This window comes from Oryctolagus cuniculus, chromosome 12 (assembly GCF_051225735.1).
Source record: "Oryctolagus cuniculus isolate XC-2025 breed Fujian yellow rabbit chromosome 12, ASM5122573v1, whole genome shotgun sequence".
NCBI lineage: Eukaryota > Metazoa > Chordata > Mammalia > Lagomorpha > Leporidae > Oryctolagus > Oryctolagus cuniculus.
The window spans coordinates 41,786,253-41,809,262 of NC_142878.1; the positions used below are offsets into that span (position 1 = coordinate 41,786,253).

The 23,010-nt window shown below is 43.8% G+C and overlaps 1 protein-coding gene across 9 annotated transcripts in view; it reads right to left on the minus strand.

The window, feature by feature from the left end:
- NPAS3 (neuronal PAS domain protein 3) overlaps positions 1-23,010 on the minus strand; it is a 926,676-nt gene that overhangs the window by 60,644 nt on the left and 843,022 nt on the right. For all 9 annotated transcript variants that reach the window (XM_070053760.2, XM_070053764.2, XM_070053762.2 and 6 more), the window contains one exon: positions 3,301-3,419. In XM_070053760.2, coding sequence (XP_069909861.1) covers positions 3,301-3,419 — 119 coding nt within the window. The remainder of the gene's footprint in view (positions 1-3,300; positions 3,420-23,010) is intronic.

The window sequence follows — 23,010 nt, forward strand, 5'->3', positions numbered from 1 at the left end:
TGCGTCTGGAGAAAGACGCACTGACGGGGTGTGTCACAAGTGTGTGGTCACTTGAATATTCTATGATGTGACAAGATCTGAAATGGCCTCTAAATCGTTCCCAATCCTGGATGTTCAAGGCTGTACTTTCTGATGTTTTGTTTCTCGAAGGTTCTTTGCTGGAGCAAGGGGTCTTGTTAATCCTAAAAATAAGTTGTTTCAGACGTGGTTTGCTTTCATTTGTTTTCTTGGTGGTCCCTTCTGTTTCACCACTTAGAGGTGATGCACCACCTTCTCGGGGAGACCCTCTGGGCATCCCCTCCCCCGCCAGCCACACCCTCACATCACCTTGCTTCATTCTCTGCATAGGCACACTGTGTGCATACTGGCTAAGTGTGAGGGGCGTGGAGTCAGATTCCCAAGATCACTGTGTGATGGTGGGCATACTAATTAACACTCCAGCCTTAGTCTCTTTGTCTGTAATGTGGAAACAACAGGAGTACTTTGCCCTAGGACTTTTGTACAGAATGATACTGTTTAAAAAAAGATTTAGGGGCCAGCACTGTGCTGTAGCTGGTAAAGCCACCACTTGCAGTGGCATCCCATAGGGGCGCCAGTTTGTGTCCTAACTGCTCCTCTTCCAATCCAGCTCTCTGCTTATGGCCTGGGAAATCAGTAGAAGATGGCCCAAGTCCTTGGGCTCCTGCATCCATGTGGGAGTCCCGGAAGAAGCTCCTGGCTCCTGGCTTCAAATTGGCCCAGATTTAGCCATTGCAGCCATTTGGGGATTCAACTAGCAGATGGAAGACCTCTCTCTCTCTCCCACTCTCTAACTCTACCTTTCAAGTAAAATAAATCTTTAAAAACCTCTGTAAAAAAAAAAAGATTTATTATATCTTTAAAAAAGGCTCTGTAAACAAATAATTTATTATATTTATTTGAAAGGCAGAGTTACAGAGTGAGTGAGAGAAAGACAGAAAGAGATTTTCCACCTGCTGCTTCACTCCCCAAATGGCTGCAATGGCAAAGGCCAGGTCATGCCAAAGTCAGGAGCCTGGAACTCCATATAGGTCTCCCATGTGGGTGACATCCTCGGGCCTTCTCACGCACGTTAGCAGGGAGCTGAATCAGAAGTGGAACAGTCAGGACTCGAACCGGCACTCATATAGGATGGTGGCATTCACTAGCCCCAAATCAATAGAACTTGTAAACCTACAAGGGTACTTTGGGTTTGGGAAAAATGAAATAAAAAGGGAAGTCTGGTGCAAAAAATTTTGAAATGTCTATCTTTTCTTATGCTGTGTGTTTTCTGTGAACTTGTTTCGATAGAAGACCTATATTGTAGAGCACTTATATGTCAGCTGTTGATGCTTCAGCCTCTCCTGCCCTCTGAAACCAGTCTCTTTATTTACTTATTGAAGTCTGTCTCTCTCTGCTTAGAATGTAAACGCCATGAAAAGTAGGCCTCTATTGTTCAGTGCTGGGTTTTTAAGATCTAGAACACATCCCATTCTTGGAGCGCAATAAATATGCATTGAATGAATGCAAGAAGGAAAATTCTATCAGTGTTTAAGATGTTAACTTGTCTAAGTTTAGGCCATGCAGCAAAAGCAGCTCTCCCAAGGTGTCCATACAGCAAAGCAAACAGAACCCTAGCTATTTGGTCTCCTGCCTAAATAGAAACTCTATTTTATCCATGTTTTTTTGTTTTTGTTTTTGTTTAACCTATACATCCCACTTTTTTGTAAATCCAAAATTTTGCAGAGATTCAGATCTCTAGTTTGTATGATCAAAGTAAGAACATTCTTTGTTTTCCAAAAATTAAATTCTCTAACGATACTGACTATAGTAAATATTGTTTTTCCAAACTACATGTCATCCCTTCTCTCCTTCTTCCCTCCTGGGATATATTGCCTACAGAGCAATAAAAGCCAGCAAAGATGAAAGAAGAATGCTGAGAGACGAAAAAGTAGGAGTGGGAAGGAACCCCCACGCCTCCTAAAATCTGCACTGCAAAGTCTTCCTGGTTTTGAAATAACAATAGTCTTGACCCTTTAGTCTGTTTAGAAAACTCCATGCTTTGCTAAAGCTACACAGCTAAGGAATCCACACACCGTGTTCAGCAATGCAGGGAAACACAGAATGGTCCCAAGGATGGGGTGTGATTTTTTTTGCCTTCTCCTTTGTCACAAGTTGCACAGGGCACAGTAGCACCGCCCTGCTGCTCTCACCTCCCCCTCCCCCGGGAGGTTAGGGGGGCTCCACAAGTGCCTGACAGCCAAGGGGCAGCTCAGCTAGAGGCCGGTCTTGGAAGGGCCTGCGCCCCACCTCCCTGCTTCATGTTCTGCAGAATGAATGTCAAGGAAAGTGCCTGGCCATGACTTCTATGCAGCTGCTAGTGTCTTGATGACTTCTATACGGTTTCTAAGGACAGATGATCACGGCTGTGCCACCCCCTGACAGTTCCACGGTCACCCTAAAGAACTGAGCTCTCAGAAGTTTGAGACTGGAAAACGGGGAAGCGTTGTATGGGCTACAGTCACAGTGCCTTCCGTTTGTATTTGCCCTCCCATATATAATAAATACTGCCGCAGAGGTTGGTTAGTATCTTGTAACACTGATAAGATTCAGCTTGCCAAAAGCATTTCATGAATTTCATAGGTCTTCATTTGTGTTGCTATAGGAACTAGAGTGTTAAAATTCCCTCAGATTAGAAAGAAGGCTTTTCTATCCTTAACCTTAAAATTATGATGATGAAGATTATGACTGTAGATCTGGTCTTTGCTACTGAGGAACATTTTCTCTGGAGGTGGTGGTGTCAATGGAGGCAAAGGTATACCTGAGTGTTCAGTAGTTAGAATTGCAATATTTTCTAAAATTCAACTTGGCTTTCTTATGTGTGCATACAAATTCCTGTGGCCAAGATGTTCTTACAAAATTGATAGCCTTTCTCTGGGGGGTGGGGGGGGTGGAAGGAGGGAGTGGCAGAAGTACATTCTAGAACATTCATCTGAATGACTGACACAAGCTCAACTCACCTTCTCCATCAAAGTGAATGGCCTGTAGGTACCACAGTATCTGGTGCACTGTTAGCCAGGGTGACACTCCAGAGGGCGGCTTTGTACCCCAGGAATGTCTGAAGTGAGAAGGAGAGGAGTAAAGCAGTTCTAACTTTGAGAAGGGAAGATGACCGGGGAACCCTAAGTGTTGGCCAGGGTCACGTGTGCCAAGTCTATGGACCCAAGGCTGCTGGAAAACTCAATGCAAATGATGTAGAATTGGCCCCAGATGGACATAGGTGCCCTCCTAGAACCCACTTACCTTGTATCCTGATGATTTGATGTGCACGCCGCGTTTGGTCAGAGTAGATTTCATTCGGATGAAAAAGGAACGCTCGAGGGTGTTGTCAGTGGTTAGCAGACTGGGGCTGGTTGACTCCACTGAGGAATACAAAAACACACACAGGGTTTAGAGCTCTACACAGGCCCTCAGAGCGACTGCGCAGGTGCAATCCTTGAGTTCCCTAAAGATAAATGACTGAGGGGTGCTAAGAGCATAGTAATCAGTGTACCTCATTTAGAAAATGTTTGCTTCGCAGAAAAGAAAAAGAAAAATTAATGTATCTAAAGCAACTCCCTTCTGGTTTTTAGCAAGAGCTTTGCAGTGCTTGTAACTCCTGGCAGTTGGCCAAGTGGGGTCTACTAGTAATTGCGTGTAGCTCACTTTCGAGATACTGGTCCGTGTCCTGAGAAAGAAGCAGCCCACGTGTGTCTGGGCTCAACCCAGGCCCAGGCAGAGAGGTTTCTGATGAAGGGCGCGGAGCCTCCCTCTCTGTCCTCCCTGTAAACCTCTTCTTGCATTGTTGGCCTCCCGGGGAGTTCCAGGAACCACAAACTCATTACAGTTGGATACTGTGTGCTGACCATATCCTTGGCCCTTGATAGGTTTCCGTCATGGCAGGGAAAAACAAGCACACAGTCTTCTCCCATGACTCAAGACAGAGAGATGAGGCTGGGATGTGCAGACAGAAACCAAATAAAAACTGCACGAGACATCCCCTTCCCATGGCTGTCAGTAAGGGCAGAGTCTCCCCATCCCCCACCCAGATAGGAGCAGTCTCTGTTTTGTTCACTTCTCTGCTGTAGAGATAAGAAGATAATACTTTCTCCTCTGAAACAATGGAGTTATTCTTGCCTTTTATATGTTTGTAAGCTACGCAGAACTTTCTGGTTTAGGAAACTTAAAGTGGCAGTTTGCGGTCTTGATGATCTAGAAATACATTTAAGCAACCAGATCAGAAGACAACATAAACCCATTTTCGTTAAAAAAAAAAATAGTAATAGGCTTCTGAGTCTTTTCCTGCAAAGAAATTAATTTGGGGATAAAAGCATTTATTTACTTGAGAGTCACAGAGAGAGCTCCAATTCACTTGTTCACTCTCCAAATGCATGTAGTGGTCCCAGGCTGGGGGCTGGAGCTGGAGACGGGAACTCAGCCATCTCCCTTGTGGGTGGCAGGGACCCAAATACGTGAGCCATCATCTGTTCCCTCCCAGCGTCTGTATCTATTCGCAGGAAGCTGGAATTGCAATGGGAACGGAGCCCAGACTCGAACCTAGGCACTCTGATATGGGATTCAAGTGTCCCAGCCTTTATCTCAAATGCCTACCTTTAATATTGAGATTTTTAAAATTCTAATACATACTCCACTTTAATTCTTCCTAACAATTATTTTGAAGTTTTTCTTATTTAGACGTCAAAAACAATATGTTCAACGGCAAACAGGGTTTCTTTTGTGTAATCCTGATGCTAACACTAATGTTCTCTCGAGTGGAAGGAAATAAAGACATAAAATAGAGACTGAAGAACTAAGTATATGTGAAAATAGTTATTAAACATGGGGAAAAGTTGGCAAAACAAGCTATTAAATTTTAAATCATGAACTGTAATCCACATATTTTCAAGGGTAAATAATCTCAGTTTTCATACTGGATTTGATTCTCAGATGAAAGAACATAGGTACTCTTGCAGTTTGTGGTCTGGGGCTTTTCTTAGCGCTTTCTTCTCTCAATGTGACTGTATTTTGCTGTTTTTGTGGCATTTCTATTCTGGTGTGATGGAGCCACTGACAAGTGTCCCTTTCTTATGTGTCTCTCTTAAGGTCTTTTTTTTTATTTTAGAGAGCATGGATCTGATGTCATTTTAAATGTACAGCTTTTTATCACTCGAGGGAAAAGCAGAGCCATGTTATATTTAGTACTTTCATTTCTTCTGATTAAATATGAATTACTATGAAATTTTTCTCATCATCTAACACGCCATAATACGCCAACAGCTTTTTAATACACTATATAAGCACAAACTTCTGCTCTAAGAGTTTAATTTGCCCCTCTAATCCAATCACATCAACCTTATTTCTCTTATCAGAGATTCCCATTTTGAATTAAATGAGCGCATTAGTTTTAATCAAAAGCAGAGAGATCAAAACTTAAACGTAAATGCTTTAGATCAGAACTGTCAGTCAGCCGTGCAGTTCTATTTTACTAAAACACAAGATCAGAGACCCTTAGAACCAATTTTTTCTCGTAAGGGATGCCGAGAGCTTGAAGATGCTATATGCTTTTTTTTTCTTCCTCCCAAGGACAGATTATACATTTAAGGTTAGACTTAATTTATAGCGGTTTTTTCATCCTGGTGGAAATGGAAAATATGCCAATCCACTGTTGTCCCTTTTGCACGTATTGGCCTTGGTCCTCAGAGACATGAACTAACAGTGAAGCCATCAGAATCCACGCCATAGGCTCAGCCTGAAAAATTCAGCTCTGTTCAGCAAGATTGTGCTCGCCAACAGCTGAGCAAAAATGAAACATCCCGGAGAAGGGAAATGTATTTTGGGGCTAGAATCCTGGAAACCCTGACCCAGCCACTTAACTGCAGAAGGGTGGGTAATTCAGGCATTGTGAGAAATTATTGCTTTCCGGATGGAAGCCGCACGGCAAAACACTTCAAGTGTACATTACAGTCCACAGCATGGATGCTTCCGGCTGGGTGGAGACACAAGTCTCGAATGAGCTGTGGAGCCACACTCTGTTTCGTGCCCTGACTGAGGCAGGAGGACGGCACCGCCAAGGTTATAGCAGTCACCGCCTCCACAGACAGGGCAGTGTGAATGACAAATGCTTCATTGGAATGGAAACTGGTCCTCAAGCTTTGTCTCAAGAGCAGGGCACTATGGGGAGTCAGCGAGATGGACGGAGGGGCCGCCTAGAGATGAGCTTGATTGCTGAGCACGATTCCCACTTTCATGCCACGTGACCTCCCAGTTCCGAGGACGGGGCAGCAGTAGCCTACCGTGCTGCCCTCTTTGAAAGGGATGTAGAAGGGACTCACTCACAGTACACTTATGGCCAAACTCCCGCGGGCGCTACAAGGAAGAGGGTATTTCACAAATTTGTGGCAAATGAAATTAAAAGATGAGCATTGTGTTTTGGTGCAAAAATGCTTAGAATTCATGCATACAGTGGTCTTCAAAAAGTTCATGGAAGGGGTGAACATTTGGCTTAGCAGTTAAGATGCAGCCTGGGATGCCTGCATCCCATATAGGAGTGCCTGGGTTTGAGTTCCAGTTCTACTTCTGATTCTAGCTTCCTGCTAATACATGCCCTTGGAGGCAGAAGGTGATGGCTTAAGTGATTGGTTCCCTGCCACCCAGGTGGGAAATTCGAATCAGGTTCTGAGATCCTGGCTTTGCCCTGGTCTAGCACTAGCTGTTGCAGGCATGTGGGGGAGTAAGCCAGCATTTGGAAGATCTCTGTCTGTCCCTTTGTATATTATGAAAACAAAACAAAACTATGCATCAATTTCAAGTTCTTCTCACCAAAATGAATGTATTTTTGAAAAAATTTATTTGAAAGGCAAAGTAACAGAGCAAGAGACAAAGAAAGAGACAAAGAGATGTTCTATCTGCTGGTTCACTCACCAGATGGCTGCGCTGGGCTGCAGCCAGGGGTCAGGACCTGGGCCACCCTCTGCTGCTTTCCCAGGCACATTAGCAGGAAACTGGCTTGGAAGTAGAGCCACCAGGACTTAAACTGGCGCTCCAATATGGTATGCTGGTGTTGTAAGTGGCAGCTTCACCTGCTGCACCACAACACTTGCCCCCAAATAAACCATAAGTTCCATGTCTGAGAACTTTTTGAAGTCCCCTTGTATACTGGGTTGACCCTAACTGTGACAATAGTGTCACTCATGTGAAAAGATGGGTTCTTTCCATGTGACCCATAAGACTGGCAGCTTTTAGAAGTGAAGCTTTTTGAACTGTCTCAGGTGAAAGGCATGATTTTGATGAAGTTGCCATTAGAGGAGCGACAAGGCAGCATGCCACGGTGGTGTGCATGGGACCATGGTACTGAACAGAGAAGGGATGTGTGTGTACGTGTGTGCATGTGTAAGTGTAGCATGCATGTGTGTAGGAGGTGATGAGAAAAGTCACCTCTAGACCAAGACCAGTGCTCAACAAAGACAATGGAACCAGTTTACATATACGAAGCATTGTAGAGTGCCTTCTAGATAGGCAATGTGTTTCTGTCACTTCTTGAGGCAGGCCATGACGGCTACACCTTCTGATAAGAAATCTGGGATGCAAACCAGTTATACAAGGGGTCTTCACAAAGTTCACGGAAGATGTATACCATGAAAAAAACTGCATGGGTTTCCAATTTGGGGGGACCAAACCACCGTTTTTGTTATTGTTTTTTTAAATTCTGTCTTAGCATGAACGTTTGAAGTCCCCTTGCATCTGCTTCCTAAGCCGCAGGCAAACTCTACGCATAAAGCGGGACTGAATGGTCAAAGTCTAGTTGTGCTCAGTTTTGACCTATGCATGACCAAGTAGGAGGTGAAAAACAAAAACAAGGTCTGGAAACTGAGCTAAATGGAACATACTTTCCTTTGCTGAAAATGATCTCAGCTCTTGCCACGTCCGTTTGGGCGTATTTTGTAAAATGCACAGGTCAATGTATAGCCAAAGTTGCTGTAATTTTTCCGTTGGAAAGGCCACTCTGTTGGGAAATCGTAAGTTACCCCCCATCTTTTGACGATAACTGGTGATGTGGCTGCAGCTCTTGCTCTCTTTATGAAGGGGCAGGGGGCAGACAGGCCGCTACAGAGAGGAACTGAGGCTTCCTCCTGACAGTTGCATCAGAGAACCCGGGGTAGCTTCTCTTCCAGCCCTGCTTAAGCCTTCAGGTGCCTACACTCTGGCTGCCACCTCAGTTGCAACCTCATGAGAGGCCCTGAGCTAGTACTGCCCAGATAAGTTGTTCCTTGATGCCTGCCCTGCGAAGATGAGGTGCGATGTCTTTATTTTTCCAAAGCTGTCAATATTTGGAGGGATTGTTCTGTAACAGCAGATGACTAGCATAAAATCCCTGTAGAACCTTTTAAAGAAAAATCGTACCTTTTTTGTTAAGCTATTTATTTGAAAGTCAGAGTTACAGAGAAAGAGAGGCAGAGACAGAGCCTCCATCAGCTGGTTCACTCCCCAAATGGCCAGGTTAAAGCCAAGAGACTCATCCAGGTCTCCCATTTGGGTGCAGGGGCCTAAGCACCTGGGCCATCCTCTGCTGCTTTCCCAGGCACATTAGCAGCGAGCCGGAGTGGAAGTGCAGCAGCCAAGTCTCAAACCTGCACCCATATGGGATCCTGGTGTTGCAGGCATCAGCTTAACCTGCTATGCCACAGCACCAGCCCCAAGAGATTATTTTTTTAATGTATATAATTTGCAAAGGATGCTACCAGCACAGCCACATATGAGACTGTCCCATCCTGAGAAGCAGGGCTGGTGCCTTGTTGGTCTTTGTTGTTATCTATTTCCTGCTCTTCTCTGGGCTCCCTCGTTCCCTTCAAGTGCCTAGGATTGTGTTTTACACAAGTAGCATTCAGCTCTGCATGTGGAAATAAAGAGATATTCAGATGGGTTCTTTTTGTCCCTGCCACTCTCTCATAGGAAACAAGATCTGGTCTCAAAACAGTGGCGTGGCGGGGGAAGAGGAGGGAGGGATCATTACGTCCTCCCTTGGATTCATTCATCTCTAAGGAAGCGATTTCTGCAAAGTGTTCTTTTCAGAGTCTTGGTGGCCAGGCGGGTGTGTAGTCAAGAGTGTTGGCCTGATTTCTCCCAGAATGAGGGAACACTTCGTCCTCTGTCTTTTGAGAGTTGGTTTTCACCCCGCTGGCCTGTCTTCTGGGATGTGCCAGGGAACTCGGATGCGGGCAGAGGTCCTGGGTAAACTAGAGTGGGTGGTGAGGCAGTGCCTCCTTTTCTTTGTGGTCACAGCTTGCACCAGCCTCCACTGACAATGCAATTGTAGCTGCTACTCTTTGGCTCGCCCAGCCTCGGGGCTTGCTCTGGAGTACGACAGAAAACAAGCCCCCTGTATTTCAATCTCATTATGGTGGACACCGGCTTCCACCCAGTTTGTGTGTCTTCTGCTTTGTTTAGGAGCTCATGAATCAGTCACTGAAACTCTGGGCCATCCCTGTGAGAATAATTGTGGTTCAATAATGATGTCATAAAATTCTTTCAAGGTAACATTAAAAATAATGTGCCAACCCATGCACCTGCCAGGGTGAATTCGCTGGCACTGCTGGGATCAGAGTCGGGATGTAGAAGGCTGCCTTTCAGGTGTCCTGGGCCTGCCAGGGCTGATGCCATGGTGAGGCTGTCGCCTGAAGGAGAGGCGCGTGTTCAGGGCTGCCTGCTACTCCGCAGTTGGTGTTTGCTCAACACCACTCTGGGGAAATGCACACAGCGACAGAGTCAAGCTGCCACCCGTGGCTGTTTCTATACCCAATAGCTAAGCCATGGCAAAGTTCAAGGGACGAGCCTTGTAAAGATGGCCTTTTGGGAGCACATAGGACCCAGGATGACCCACTCGACACAGGCTGTGCGCGTTGAAGGATGTGCCATCTGAACACTGCAAGCCAGCGTTGTAACTGTTCCTGGAAACTCCCTATAAATGTTGCCATTGGAGGGATCTATTCTGGGAGAAGGACACAGCAACTCCTCCTGGGATGCTGCATGGATCCCATTAACATTATTGGGTACGGGATCCAGTGTGGCAATGCTTTTATTGCGTCCGTAAAGTGGTTACGAGCCAATTCTTCATACAAAACATGCTCAGGAACATTGAGGCTTTTTTTCCCCCTTATTTTCTGTTCCTCCTTTATTTCCTTTCTCCCTACTTTCTTTCCTTTTCTTCACTTTTTTTTTTTTTTAATGACAGACATGATGTCAGACAAAGGGCATCCAGACTTAGTCTTTGTAGTACAATACAAAATAATACATAAACACCTTTGCGAAGGCAGCTCAAAGCCCCATGTTTTCTATTAAAAAGTCATGTTCAATCTTCACTGTTGATAGAACCGAATAGCTAACACAGGGAACATTGTATATCAGAAAGGTCAATAGTTATTATGAGCTACAAATATATTTTTTTTCTATCCTTCAGGCTGTTTAGCGCATATCACAGCATGAGCAGCTGTCTCCTTTAATGCTTTTAAAATTAGAATCCCAAAGAGGAAGGAAAAATTATGGTTGCAATGATTGCTCTTTGCTTTTGTAAGTTTACTTTAATATACTGTTTTATATACATGAATCTTTGGTGCAGCCTATCCATGGGGCCATGAACTGGTTGCCAGGACTGGGTTGAGCGGCCATGTTTATTTTCTTAGCATTCCGGCCAAATCTCCAAGTCGGGCACAGATGTTGTCCACGTACTATATTTTCAAACGGAGCTATACAAGGAATCTGGTTCCAGAGGCACTTGCAAATACGCACATATGCATTCTGCCCTTCCCTGCTTTACAGCTCTCTTGCCAGCTCCAACAATACCGTGTGATGAGAAACAGCTATACAGCCCTGGGTGAAGAATCAGGCACTGATTCAAAGCATTGATGGGCAAACTGTCACTCTGTGTGCAGGCACACGGATTGAGGGTGCATGGTTCTACTTTTTTCAAAAGCTGACCATCTGTCTGTCCCTGGAACTTCTTGCCTTTACTCAGCACATGGCCGTAGAAACAACATTTTTATTCTGAAAATATGTAAGCACACATCACAGGTTGTATCCCAGCCCTCTGATTCTTTGGTCAGTTAAATCAAATACTTACTGAGTCCTTCCAGTGGTCTGGGCCCATTCATAACAGTGCTTAAATGTTGGAGGGGAGAGGAGTAAAAAAATAATCCAATAATTTCAGTTAGCGATTAATACTATAAAGTAGAGCACTGCTGAATTGGGGGGTGAGAGTTGTGGGGGATGGGGACTACACTGTGGCTGGGTGGTCACAAGGGGTCTGGCATCTGAGAGACATGACTATGTCATGCGACTGTCTAGGTTAAGGGACTGTAATTTTGTGACTGAGAGTTGGCAAAGGGCTTCAAAGTCACAAAATCAGAGAAAACTATTATTTGGTTAGACATGCATTAATTAATGACGAGGAAATTCTAGAAATGTTACCTTTTGAACTTTTGTCCAAAAGCAAACTATATTGTTTGTTGGCAGTAGGCGACTTTGTAAGTAGGAACCCAGAGGAGGAGGAGGAGTTCAAGGAGGTGACGGGACAGCATGTCCGGTCCTGCCCAGATGTTTCCCCTGGTGCTGTTCTTGGGAGAATCTCCAAGGAGAGCAGCTTCCAGTGGCAAAGCAGGCTAAGCATTGAATGAATAAATGGCACACATTTCTTTTCTGAATTTCGGTGGTAAAAATAAAGAGCCCCAAATCTGTTTACTGACAAAGAGGCCCGAGCTTAGAGTTGTCTACACTGGAAATGCTGGTTGAAGAACGTAGATGCTAAGATGCTTAATGAGTAACACGGGAAGAAAAGTGAATTTCTGAAAAGAGCAGGATAAAAAAAAAAAATGAATGCTGGAGGGCAGGGGTAGGAGGGAGGGAGAGAGACAGGAAAGAGATGGAAAATGCTCAGAACAACTCAATCTCAATCTTAATACAGTAAAGGCTGTTAGCTGAGATCCGGGAGATGGGAGGAGGAGGTGGTCTTGAGAGTAAGCAAAAGCTACGGCATGGCCCATGTAGGGAAATCAAATGGGATCCAAGAAAATAAGTACTCTGATTGCACAGGAGCTAGAAGTTGTCTGGTTTTAAAGTTAAGAGCATTAATTTTATTGTTGTTCTGTAATAATAACACTTTGTGGTTTTCGCAAGAAACACTCAGGACAGCGAGGCTTTTCTGGGACAAGAGCCAGTGCAGTGGGAGAAGAGACAAGCAAATGCCAAGTGACGGGAGCCAGGGGCCGGGGCCGGGGATAGGTGGCAGGGCGGGACAGTGACATGGGAGAGGTGGCCAGTAGGCTGGTGTCCAGACCGTGAGACTAAAAATGCTGCTGACTGCTTTTTTACAGAGTCTACATTTATAAAACTGTATTTTTCTTCCTGTGTTCACTGAAAGATTTTAAAATATGAAGTATAAATAGGGAAAAAAAATCTCCAGTAATCTTACCACCTACATATCACCATGCTTAATATTAATGTGTCTTCTTGAAGCCGTGGCAATTATTTATTTCAACATTGGGATCATGCCCGTGTCTGTCAAATTTTTTAATATTAAAAAGTCATAACTCACTGGTGATAATAGCTGGGCTTTCATTAGACACTCAAGGGAGTAAATGGATGTTGGGTTTCTAGAAGCTTTGGCTGCAAACCAGTTTTATCCTTTAAAATTTTTAAATACTATTACAGTACCTGCATTTGCTCATATCAGTTCATCACTTTTAAAGATATTATTTTTAGCAGCTGTGTAATATTCCATTGTGTGGTGATAAATTTCTTGGAAGTTAATCCTCCTTTAGCTTCCTTGTTATTTCTTAGGGTGGATTTCTAGAAAGAATATTGCTGGGTCAAAGACCATTAGCTTTCTTTTGTAAAGCTATTCATATATGGACAAGCCAGTTTCCAGAAAATTTGTACTATATCAGTTTCACGTCTGTCAGCATTGTTTGATGAGGTTAAAACCGACAGCCACTTTTAAATATTTATTATTATTTTCTGTAAAATATCAAATTAGCAAGATACAGAGAAAAGATTTCCCTGATAGGCAATTTATCAAATCATCTTATGTTTAATTTGACTTTTATTTTTAGTGAGGTTGAGTTGTATCTTAATGCATATTAGGCAATTGAATATTTTCAGTGAGTCATATATTTATGGTCTACTTTCTAATTTGTGGTTTTAGTGTTTTTCTTTTTTTTTTTTTTTTTTTAATTTGACAGGTAGAGTTACAGACAGTGAGAGACAGAGAGAAAGGTCTTCCTTCCATTGGTTCACCCCCCAAATGGCTGCCATGGCCGGCGCTGTGCCAATCTGAAGCCAGGAGCCAGGCGATTCTTCTTGGTCTCCCATGCAGGTGCAGGGCCCAAGCACTTGGGCCATCCTCCACTGCCTTCCCAGGCCACAGCAGAGAGCTGGACTGGAAGAGGAGCAACCGGGACTAGAACCCAGCGCCCATATGGGATGCCGGCGCCGCAGGTGGCAGATTAACCAAGTGAGCCACGGCGCTGGCCCCAGTGTTTTTCAATTTGAATGAGATTCTTATACTCAGATATACTAAGGGTGCTAAGTTTGTATAGTTCGTGCAAATGTTTCTTGATTTGCCTTTTGCTTCCTTTTAGCATGTTCATAGTACACCTGTGACTTAAGGGGTTTGTTCATTTTTACCTTTGTAACTTTTTTCTTTTCTTTTTTGTTTGTATTTTGCTTTACAGATACTTGGGATCTTGACCACGAAGCATGATGAAAGTCTAAATCATGCCAATGGGTGGCTAAAGGTAAGGCGAAGATGTTTTGTTTTTCAGTTTTAGCAGTCAATGAATTGAACGTTGGATGTACGGCATCCTGGAAACTCAGGCTGGCATATGCCTGCGTCATGGAGGACAGAGGTTCGCAGGCAGACTGCAGAGGGTGAGCAGGGATGGATGTGGGAGCTGACAGTCGGGGCACTGGGAAGAGGGAAAGGTGGCTGGCTTTCCATAAGGAGGAAGTTATTTAGCAACATGCTAGACGGCAGCATGAGCGAAGGATGATGACCACTTCTCTTTCAATCCGAAGAGATTGAGAGAGCTGGGGCATAAGACCGCCTCTAAACTGAACAGTGACACGGAAGAGGGCTGCCAGAGCCGTGGCCTCCAGGAGGACAAAGATTTCATGAAGAGACCCAAGCAAGGTTGGTGGAACAGATGGTGGCAACCAGAATTACTTCTAATAAGCGTGGCTGGATAAAATGTCCACTAAGTTTTAACTTCAGATCAACAATGAGTGCCTGTTTTAGTATGACCCATGGGTTATATATGCATGTGAGGTCTACCCAGAAGTTGGGCATATGATTTGCTAAGTCTGGTAACCCTTTTGGGAGAAGAACAAGGATATCGCATAGCACAGAGGAAGTGTTTGACATGAATGCAGTCCCACAGTCAGCAGCAATCACGAAGGGAGGAGCTGAGAAGGTTGGCCTGGGACGTCTGCTTCACACTGAGACTGCTCAGTGGTCAGAGCTTTCTCCCTGGGGACTGTTAAGGAAATAAGCAATAACTGAGAATGCATGTCAAGTTGGTGTGATGATGTAGTTTTCTTCAAATTTGCCTTTTCAGGGATAGGGTCTGGCAGAGCGGCCAATTTTTATCTTCCTTTGTGTTCTGGGGATAGAGGCAAGTGTTGGGTTGGCAGCTGTCCACAAATATCTCCCAAGTCGGTACCTTCGGCTAGTTTACTTTTTCATAGAGGAGGACTTCGCCTGGTGGCTAGAATTTGTTGGTTCTATTGTGTCTGAATTCTGAATTGTGGCACATGCTAGAATGATTATTCTTCAAACGTCTTTAGTTAGTGTTGCATTTAGTCTGTCATCAATAAAGAATTGTGGGTTATTTATTGGAGAATATTCTTAGTAACATTATTTATACTTTGCAGTAATTTAGAGAAGCCAGAAATGGGAGATAGCCCAATAATTATCTCTATCTGTTATTTTGCTAATGAATATCTATTTTTGACATCTTTCATTAAGTAAATTTTTTGCTTTCTCTCATGAACCCAATAAATTTCAACAGCCACCGCTCCATCTTGATACCTAAACAGTGGCAGGCTTCATCAATGTGATCTCGTCAGCTAACAGGTGTATAGCTAGCACTTCCATATCTGAACTGGACATTAGGTCATTTGTATATCTCCTTCAAGGCTGTGCCTAATCTTCCCAAGCAGTGGGGATAAGGGAGCACTCATTTTTTAACAAGTTCATCTACATAGCTTGCATTTAGTCTTGCTGTAAATTACCCTCTTTTCGTTGATCAAAAACATACAGGCTCATGGGATGAGGGAAAATGGGTACACATGGGCATTCTTTTCTCAAACTGGGGACAAAGCAAATTCATTGATATTAATTTCTGCCCTTCCCTCTGCTTCATGAGGCAGAGCAATACCTTCAAACAGAGCTTAAGACAACCGTGGTATTTCTTCCAGTCAACACGGAGATGTGTCAGATGGCTTGTGGGTCTGAGTTGTGTATTCTACAATGACAAGTATTGTTAGAGCGGACACCACACGTGCCTCGCTGCCTGGGTGCCGAGTGCTGCCGGGGCATCTGTCATAATTGTTTCCTGGTTAATCCTCTCATCGGCAGGGACTCCAGGTATTTATAGTTGGCCTTGCTCTGGGTCTTCAATTACTTGACCTTACGTGAGAATGAATCCATCTGTAACAGTAGGCTGTCCTTTGCCCATTTCTCCCTTTTATGATTGCATGGATCCCTAACAAACTCCATTTGCATATCATTAGTACGGTTCTTGGATGTTTCCAGAGCTGGAGAAGCTGCATTTTAGCCGAGACACAGAGGTTCAGATCATCTACATGGAGACAGCGCGCCTGTGTGAGGCTCACCTTCCGGTTTTACTCTGAGCTACGGCTGGCCTGCATTCTGTAGGGTTTCTCTTTAATCCTATCAGTTACAGCAAAACCCAATAAACGTAAGCATGTTTTCCTGAAATAGTCAGTGATTTGCACATAAAACACTTGGAATTGAGCACTCTTTTCTTCTGTAGAAAGACCTTAAAACATTTTCAGTTCATTGTGCAAAGAATGCACATAACGATCACTCATATTTATCATCTACATGGGAGATAGTATTGCTTCTGCTGACTTTTGTTGAGTGGCGTATAGGATTTTTTGGGTGGTAAAATTATGCCTGCTAAAATCACAAGTTATATTCTTTATATTATGAATACCTACTACACTTGACAAATTTGATTATATCTAAAGCTAAAGCTAAAATATACGAAATCAACCTAGAAAGGTTCTTACTCTGAAAGCAATGTCTTGCCCTTCAAAGTTTGTTGTTGTTGTTGACACTAATAACCAATATCCACTGTACTTTCTCTAAAAGTAGAAAGCCTCTCCCCGACCAGGTAAAATAGCAGTGTGTCTACAAGTAATTTTGGGGCAGACAGAGGTTGGGTTTTAAAGGGGAATCAAGGGCAAAGAAGAAATTATCTTCCCACTGAAAGAATTTGTTTACTTGAAAAAATATTCTCTCCAAGACGGTTTGAAGTTTAACATTTTAGGAGAAGCACGTTAAGTCCAAACACATAGCATTAACAATAAAAATGCTTGCTATTTTTGACAATTATTCTTCACTCTCTCTTTTGGCTTGCTGGGGGAAGAAAGAAAGCATTTAGATACATGCAGAACATGTAATCCCAGGAAGGTGATATTCTTGGGATTTTCCATATTTTTATATATATTTTTTCCTACATTGTATTTTCACTACCCAAGAGCCCAGGCTGTTATTTTTTTTTTTCCAGAAGTCTGAAGATCACCCCATGGATTAACAAATGATTGAGGATTCTCTCTTAAAAGACTCTTTAAAAAACTGTCAGAATCAGCCTGAGACAAAGATTTATTATGAACTATTTAAAGGGCTTAATATATGTATCCCCAATGAGCCCTTGGAGCAAACTAAAAAGGAAGAGTGGAATTCTCAAAGAATAGGAAAAATTCTCCAATGCCCCACTTTCTTCACACCATGATTACTGTTTACTCAAAGGATAAAATGCCTAACCTGTCACACAGAGCCTTCAGAAGCCACAGTCCTGCTGATGTACAGTAAAAACACAACAATGAAGGCCGCCAATAATGTGCTTGAAAAAGGCAGCTGTAATTTACTTTCTAACCTGTTCACTAACGCACTAATGTGGCTACATCTTGTAGAGGGAGCTGATCCCTGACCCATGCGGCAATCAAACAACTACCCCAGTGCTGCCTGTCACGCAAGCGGGGATCGCCACCTTAATTATATGTTCCTGGATAACAAACCTTTCCTTAATGAGTGACTTCTCTGCTATGTGTGTTCCAACTCACCCCTTCTGTCCTTGAGAAGGCCCATGGCAGATCAGTGCAGTTAGAATTTGTGAAGCATATTCATAAGTGTTCTTCCTAACAGGTAATAAATACTACCTGAGCAGGCTGTTTGCTTTATGAGAATGCCAAGATATAATTAAAATTATAGGCTTGCACTCCTGGGAAGCTCTAGAGAAGAATCACTCAGTACCAAAGGGAAAGTTTTCCGTGAACTTGGAATGAAGCCTTTCTCTCTTCCTATTAGTAGTAATAATAATAATTATTACTGTAATGATTATCTTCTTTTCTCTGGGATTTATATTTGGTAATGAGATTTATTTCCTCCTCTTCAACAGGATTTTGGCACTAGCTTTTCTTCTCCTTAGACAGGGGGACTTTTTCTGTTCCTCTCATTTTAGCAATCCCTTTTTCTGCTGTGATGCGCTGATTATGTCCCAACAGTTGGCACCAGCAATTAGAGCAGTCTTCCAGCGAGGTTTTACCAGTACCGCCTAAAGAAACAGCGCCTCTCTACAGAAAGAAGACAAAGAGCACCCAGGACAAAGAGCAAGGCGGTCTTTACAGCATGAGGATTTACTCCCCTGATGTCATTAGCTCTCTGCTGGTTTGGGACCAGTCCATCAGAAAAGCAAATGGTGGAGGCTGGCGAGTGACTTCTAAGAAGGAAAGATCTCGGAAACCGGATTTGTTGGTTCTCTCATCTCCTGAAGACTCTGCTTGTTTTCTTTTCCCTTTAAATGGGTGGCTACATTTTCTCCTCTGCAAGGCACATAGCAAATCGATGTATCGAGAGAACTCTAATGTATTTGTGTTCAGTAGCCATTTCCAGTGGAATGTGTAGGAACTAACACCTATAAGTCACTTCACGTGGCACATGGTAAACACTCGTCAGTGTTAGCTGTCATAGGTTGTCGTGGGTGCTGCTACTATCTCTGCAGGCTGGTTCCTGATGTTCATGCTTAGAATCACGGGGTGGATCAAGGAGTACGTGAGGGCAGGCATGCCCCAGGCAGGAAACCCCATCCTGAATAACAAGAGTGAGTGGTACCATGGGCAAGGCAATGACCATGGACATGGAGAGCAGCACTGTGGCACGGAGACTGGACGTACGTTTTGGAATTAGGAAGGCTGGGTCTAGGCCAGGTTTAGCAACCAGACAGCTCTACAGCCCAAATCAGTCACGCATCTCTTCACCACCTATTCCCTTTTCTCTGTGAAAGGCACTGGATGGCATGAACTGCCTAATTTCAAGAGATTGCTGAAATAAATAAATCCTTATACAAGGCTTGATGAATGTAAGGTAAATTTCAGCAGCAAACATTTGTTGAGTGCCTACAAGGTACCTGGCCTGACAATACCATATCACATGCAGATATGGTCAATATAGATGGTACCTATACACACCTTACTATTCTCTTCTCCAAATTCATATGTGCAGTTACACTGCAGGCTTTGCTGTCATTGTCAATGTGACTTTGGGTAAATGATTTCTGGACTGATGAATTTCAGAAATTCATCAGAAATTTCAGAAATGGTATCGTGAATCTGACTGTAAGATGGCAAGAACATTTTATAGTTGCTGGTAAATAGGAACAGGAGAAAATGCAAATGCCAAAAAAATAAGAGAATTAGGGAATAAAAATGAGAAGGAAGAAAGATATAGTAAGAGAGACTACGGAAGATAAGGCTGAAAAGATAAGTAGGAAGGATTAAGAGGGATGAGAAAAATACATAAAGATTATGCAGATGAAGGGACAATAAATAAACAAAACAAGAACCTAGGAAGGTTGAGGAAGTGAGGGGGAAAAAATGGAAGGGATAAGAATGCTATTCTTAGAATCACATCCTAGGCTTGAGTTTGTGAGCCAGCTGCTCGTGCTGGGTTGCAAGGGCCAAAGAATGTTTTCCCCAGGCCTAGGGAACTAAAAAAGAAAGCATGAATTAACACATCTTTGGATACTGACTTCTTAAAAAAATTACAATCATTACAAAAGTAGGTATTCCAAAATTTGCAACCATTTCAATTTTAAACCTGAATGCTGGTTGATTGGCTAGATTTTCTCAATAGTCATTTTTTCTTTTTTTTTTTTTGTACATTCCAGCTTTGAGGAACAGGGGATTAGGATTAATGCCAGGTGATTTACATACACATTTAATTTAGTTGTCACAACACTCTTTGAGATAAGCACTTTTTATTTCCCATTCTAAAGAGGATCCATTGTCTCCGACCATGCCTCTAAAACACGCACTGTTGCTATATATCATGCTTAAACGGAATCGAATTCATTTACTGTAATGCACTTAGAAATCTTGAGCTTTCTGCATCTCTGCTGCACTACTTCAGGGTCCTGGAGTATGCGAAGAAATGCAGAATGGAGAAAGACTGTAGGAATTCGGAGTGATTTTAATTGTGACTTTAGCTCCTTATCAGAGAGAAGCAATCAGGATGCCTGTGGATCTGAACTCCAGGACTCCTCCCTACCTTTTGTCCTGGCTTTCTACTCCTCCTGATTTGGGGAGGGGGCGTGATGAGAAGGAAAAAGTCATAGAATGCTTAGGTCATTTGATAATCCTTAAATTTATGTAACTCTGATTTTTTTTTTTTTTTTGGACAGGCAGAGCGGACAGTGGTTTTCACACAGGAAAAGGTTCTTAGGCAAATCCCTTCTAACCACCTCAGCTCCCTTCTCCCTATTTAGGGCTCTGTGTGAGTGCTGTCATTTTAGGAGCCAGCCCTTTCCAGAAACACAAAAATGTTAAAGAGTCATATTTCTTCCCTTAAACATGTTGTAGCACGTTTAAATATAACAGAGTAGTTTCTTAAAAGGCTGAATTAAAAATCTAAAAAATTATCTATGGGTATAAGAAACTGTAAAGGGGCCGGCGCCACGGCTCACTAGGCTAATCCCCCACCTAGCAGCGCCGACACACCGGGTTCTAGTCCCGGTCAGGGCGCCGGATTCTGTCCCGGTTGCCCCTCTTCCAGGCCAGCTCTCTGCTGTGGCCAGGGAGTGCAGTGGAGGATGGCTTGGGCCCTGCACCCGCATGGGAGACCAGGTTAAGTACCTGGCTCCTGCCTTCAGATCAGCGTGGTGCGCCAGCCGCAGTGCAAAAAAAAAAAAAAAAGAAAGAAAGAAAGAAAGAAAGAAAGAAAGAAACTGTAAAGGAAGTGCCAGGGAGGAAGTTGGCGGCTGAGGATCTGAGGATGCAGAGGACAGAGGAAAAGAGGGCCCTGGCAGGGCCAGAAAAGAAAAGGGGAGAGCGCTGTGGTGCATTTGGTTAAGTTCCCACTCCAGACACCCACTCACATCCCTTGGTTAAGGCCCCACTCCAGGTGCCCACTTGCATCCCATACTGGAGCGCTTGTTGGCGTTCTGGCTGCTCTGCTTCTGACCTGGCTTCTGACCTGGATGGACTTCCAGGCTCCTGGCTTCACTTGACCCAGTCTTGGCTGTTTGGGGCCATTTGGGAATGAACCAGTAGATGGATGAAATCTCTCTCCTCCATCTCTCTGTCACCCTGCTTTCACATAAATAAATTATCTTAAGAAGGGGAGGAAACTCAAAGAGCAGGTGGAAGAACCAAAGGGAAAACTCAAGTCAGACGAGAACGACGGTGAGATGAGGTTCTAGAACAGGGAGGCTGGCAGAGACAGGGAGTAGAATGGAGGTTCCCAAGGGCTGGGGAGGGGGCCCAGGGGGAAGCAGTTGCTCAGTGGCTGCAGTTGTGCATTTAGGGTGATGGCACCGTTCTGGAGATGGACGACGCTGCTGGCTGCAGGGCAATGTGAATGTCCGTAATGTGACCCAAGTGGGCACCTGATAGTTCACCACAAGAGACTAGGATTCAGACTAGTGGAACATGGTACTGATGAGGAAAAAAATAAAGGCGAAGTAGAAGTATTGAAGGTAGGGGGGGAGTTACAGAACAAAGCACAGGAGGGATGGAAAGTTGTGCTAAGAGGCCCATGTTTCTGCGATGGCTAATTTACCCATTCCACACATGTGAACGACACCCTTAGACTCGGTGCGGCACTGGGATACAGAGATGAATGACACTGCCCTGCTCTCAAGGCCAGTCTAGGGAAGAGTTACAAAGGTCAAGGATGTTCTGCCTGGACCTCAGAGAGTCATGGTCTGGGCCTACTTACTTTATTTTATAGGTCAGTCAATGCATTTAACAAGGTCAAGTCTTGCCCCAGTGCAGCCTTGAGGTGGGAGGCTGGAATCGTGGCCCATGGTAAAGCATACCTGGGGACCGGCACCCCAGCCGTTCCATCACTGACTCGTGGAACCAGCTGATCTAGAACAATCTGTGCATGAAGGGGCAAGAAAAAGACCAGTAGGAGAAGGTAACTGCCCAGGCCAACCCTGCCTCCCAGGAACAGAGTTAGGGGCAGAACCCATGTATGCTGACCATCAACCCAGCCCTCATTTGAATGAACAGACTGGAAAGCTTAAAAAAAAAAAAAAAAACAAGCCAAACCAACACTGTTTAGTAATCACAACAACGGAGGCAATTCACATTGTCCCTGCAAGTGCCAAGGACTTACAGAAATAAAGAAAATCAGAGAAGGTTTACTCTCAAGGACTCAAAGGTCGTTATTTTATAGGACAGCAATAAGTCACATAAATATCAGAACGAGGAAGGCACAGTCAGAGCCAGATTACAAACACAAGCCAGAAACTGTTCCAGGCTGACTAATGCAATAATATGGAGGAATGTCACAGGTCCCTATTATAGTCAAAGTCACTTTAACTAATTGGCTCAGGCTATAAAAACATACAATCTGGGTCAAATGACATTGCTGAACCAAGATTCTCTGTTCAGACATTATCTTAAATCAAAGCTTCCCAATATGAAGGTATGAAAAAAAGAGAATGTCTAGTTTTCCTGGGAATCGTGAGAGATTTCAAAGCTGGCTTATTTAATAATAGCCAGCTTAAGAGGGCATTTCCAAAAGTTCATGGAAAATGCAAGGCTCAAGGCATACTGTGGGGTGTCTTTAAGTCTGAGACACCAACCATTTGAAGACGGCCCATCTGTTTTTTTTTTTTTTTAAGGTTTATTTTAAAAGGCAGAGTGACAGATATTGAGAGAGAGAGAGAGAGAGAGAGAGAGAGAGAGAAAGCACACTTCAATCTGCTGGTTTACTCCTCAGATGCTTGCGACAGCCAGGACTGGACTAGGCAGAAGCCAGGAGCCTGGAACTCCATCCAGGCCTCCGACATGGGTGACAGGGACCCAGGCACTTGGGCCATCCTCTGTTGCTTTCATAGGTGTATTAGCAGAGCACTGGATGGGCTGCGCTGCAGACAGGACTCTAACTGGTGCCCTGATAGGGGATGGCTGCAGTGTAGACAGCAGCTTAACCCACTGCACAACCATGCTGCCCCCCTCATCCTTTTTTGAAGCACTAAGAACAACACTGCAGTTAGAAAATCATAAGACGGCATTGACTGCAAGATGTACCCCGAAGTCAGAGATGTTAATATGCGAGGAAAATTAGGCTCAGTGAAATCGCTTTCTCACAACTCATGATACATTTGATAGCTATCGTTCTTGCTTTTAAAAAGGGAAATAAAAAAATTAGCACTGCTGACTGCATCCCCCAAA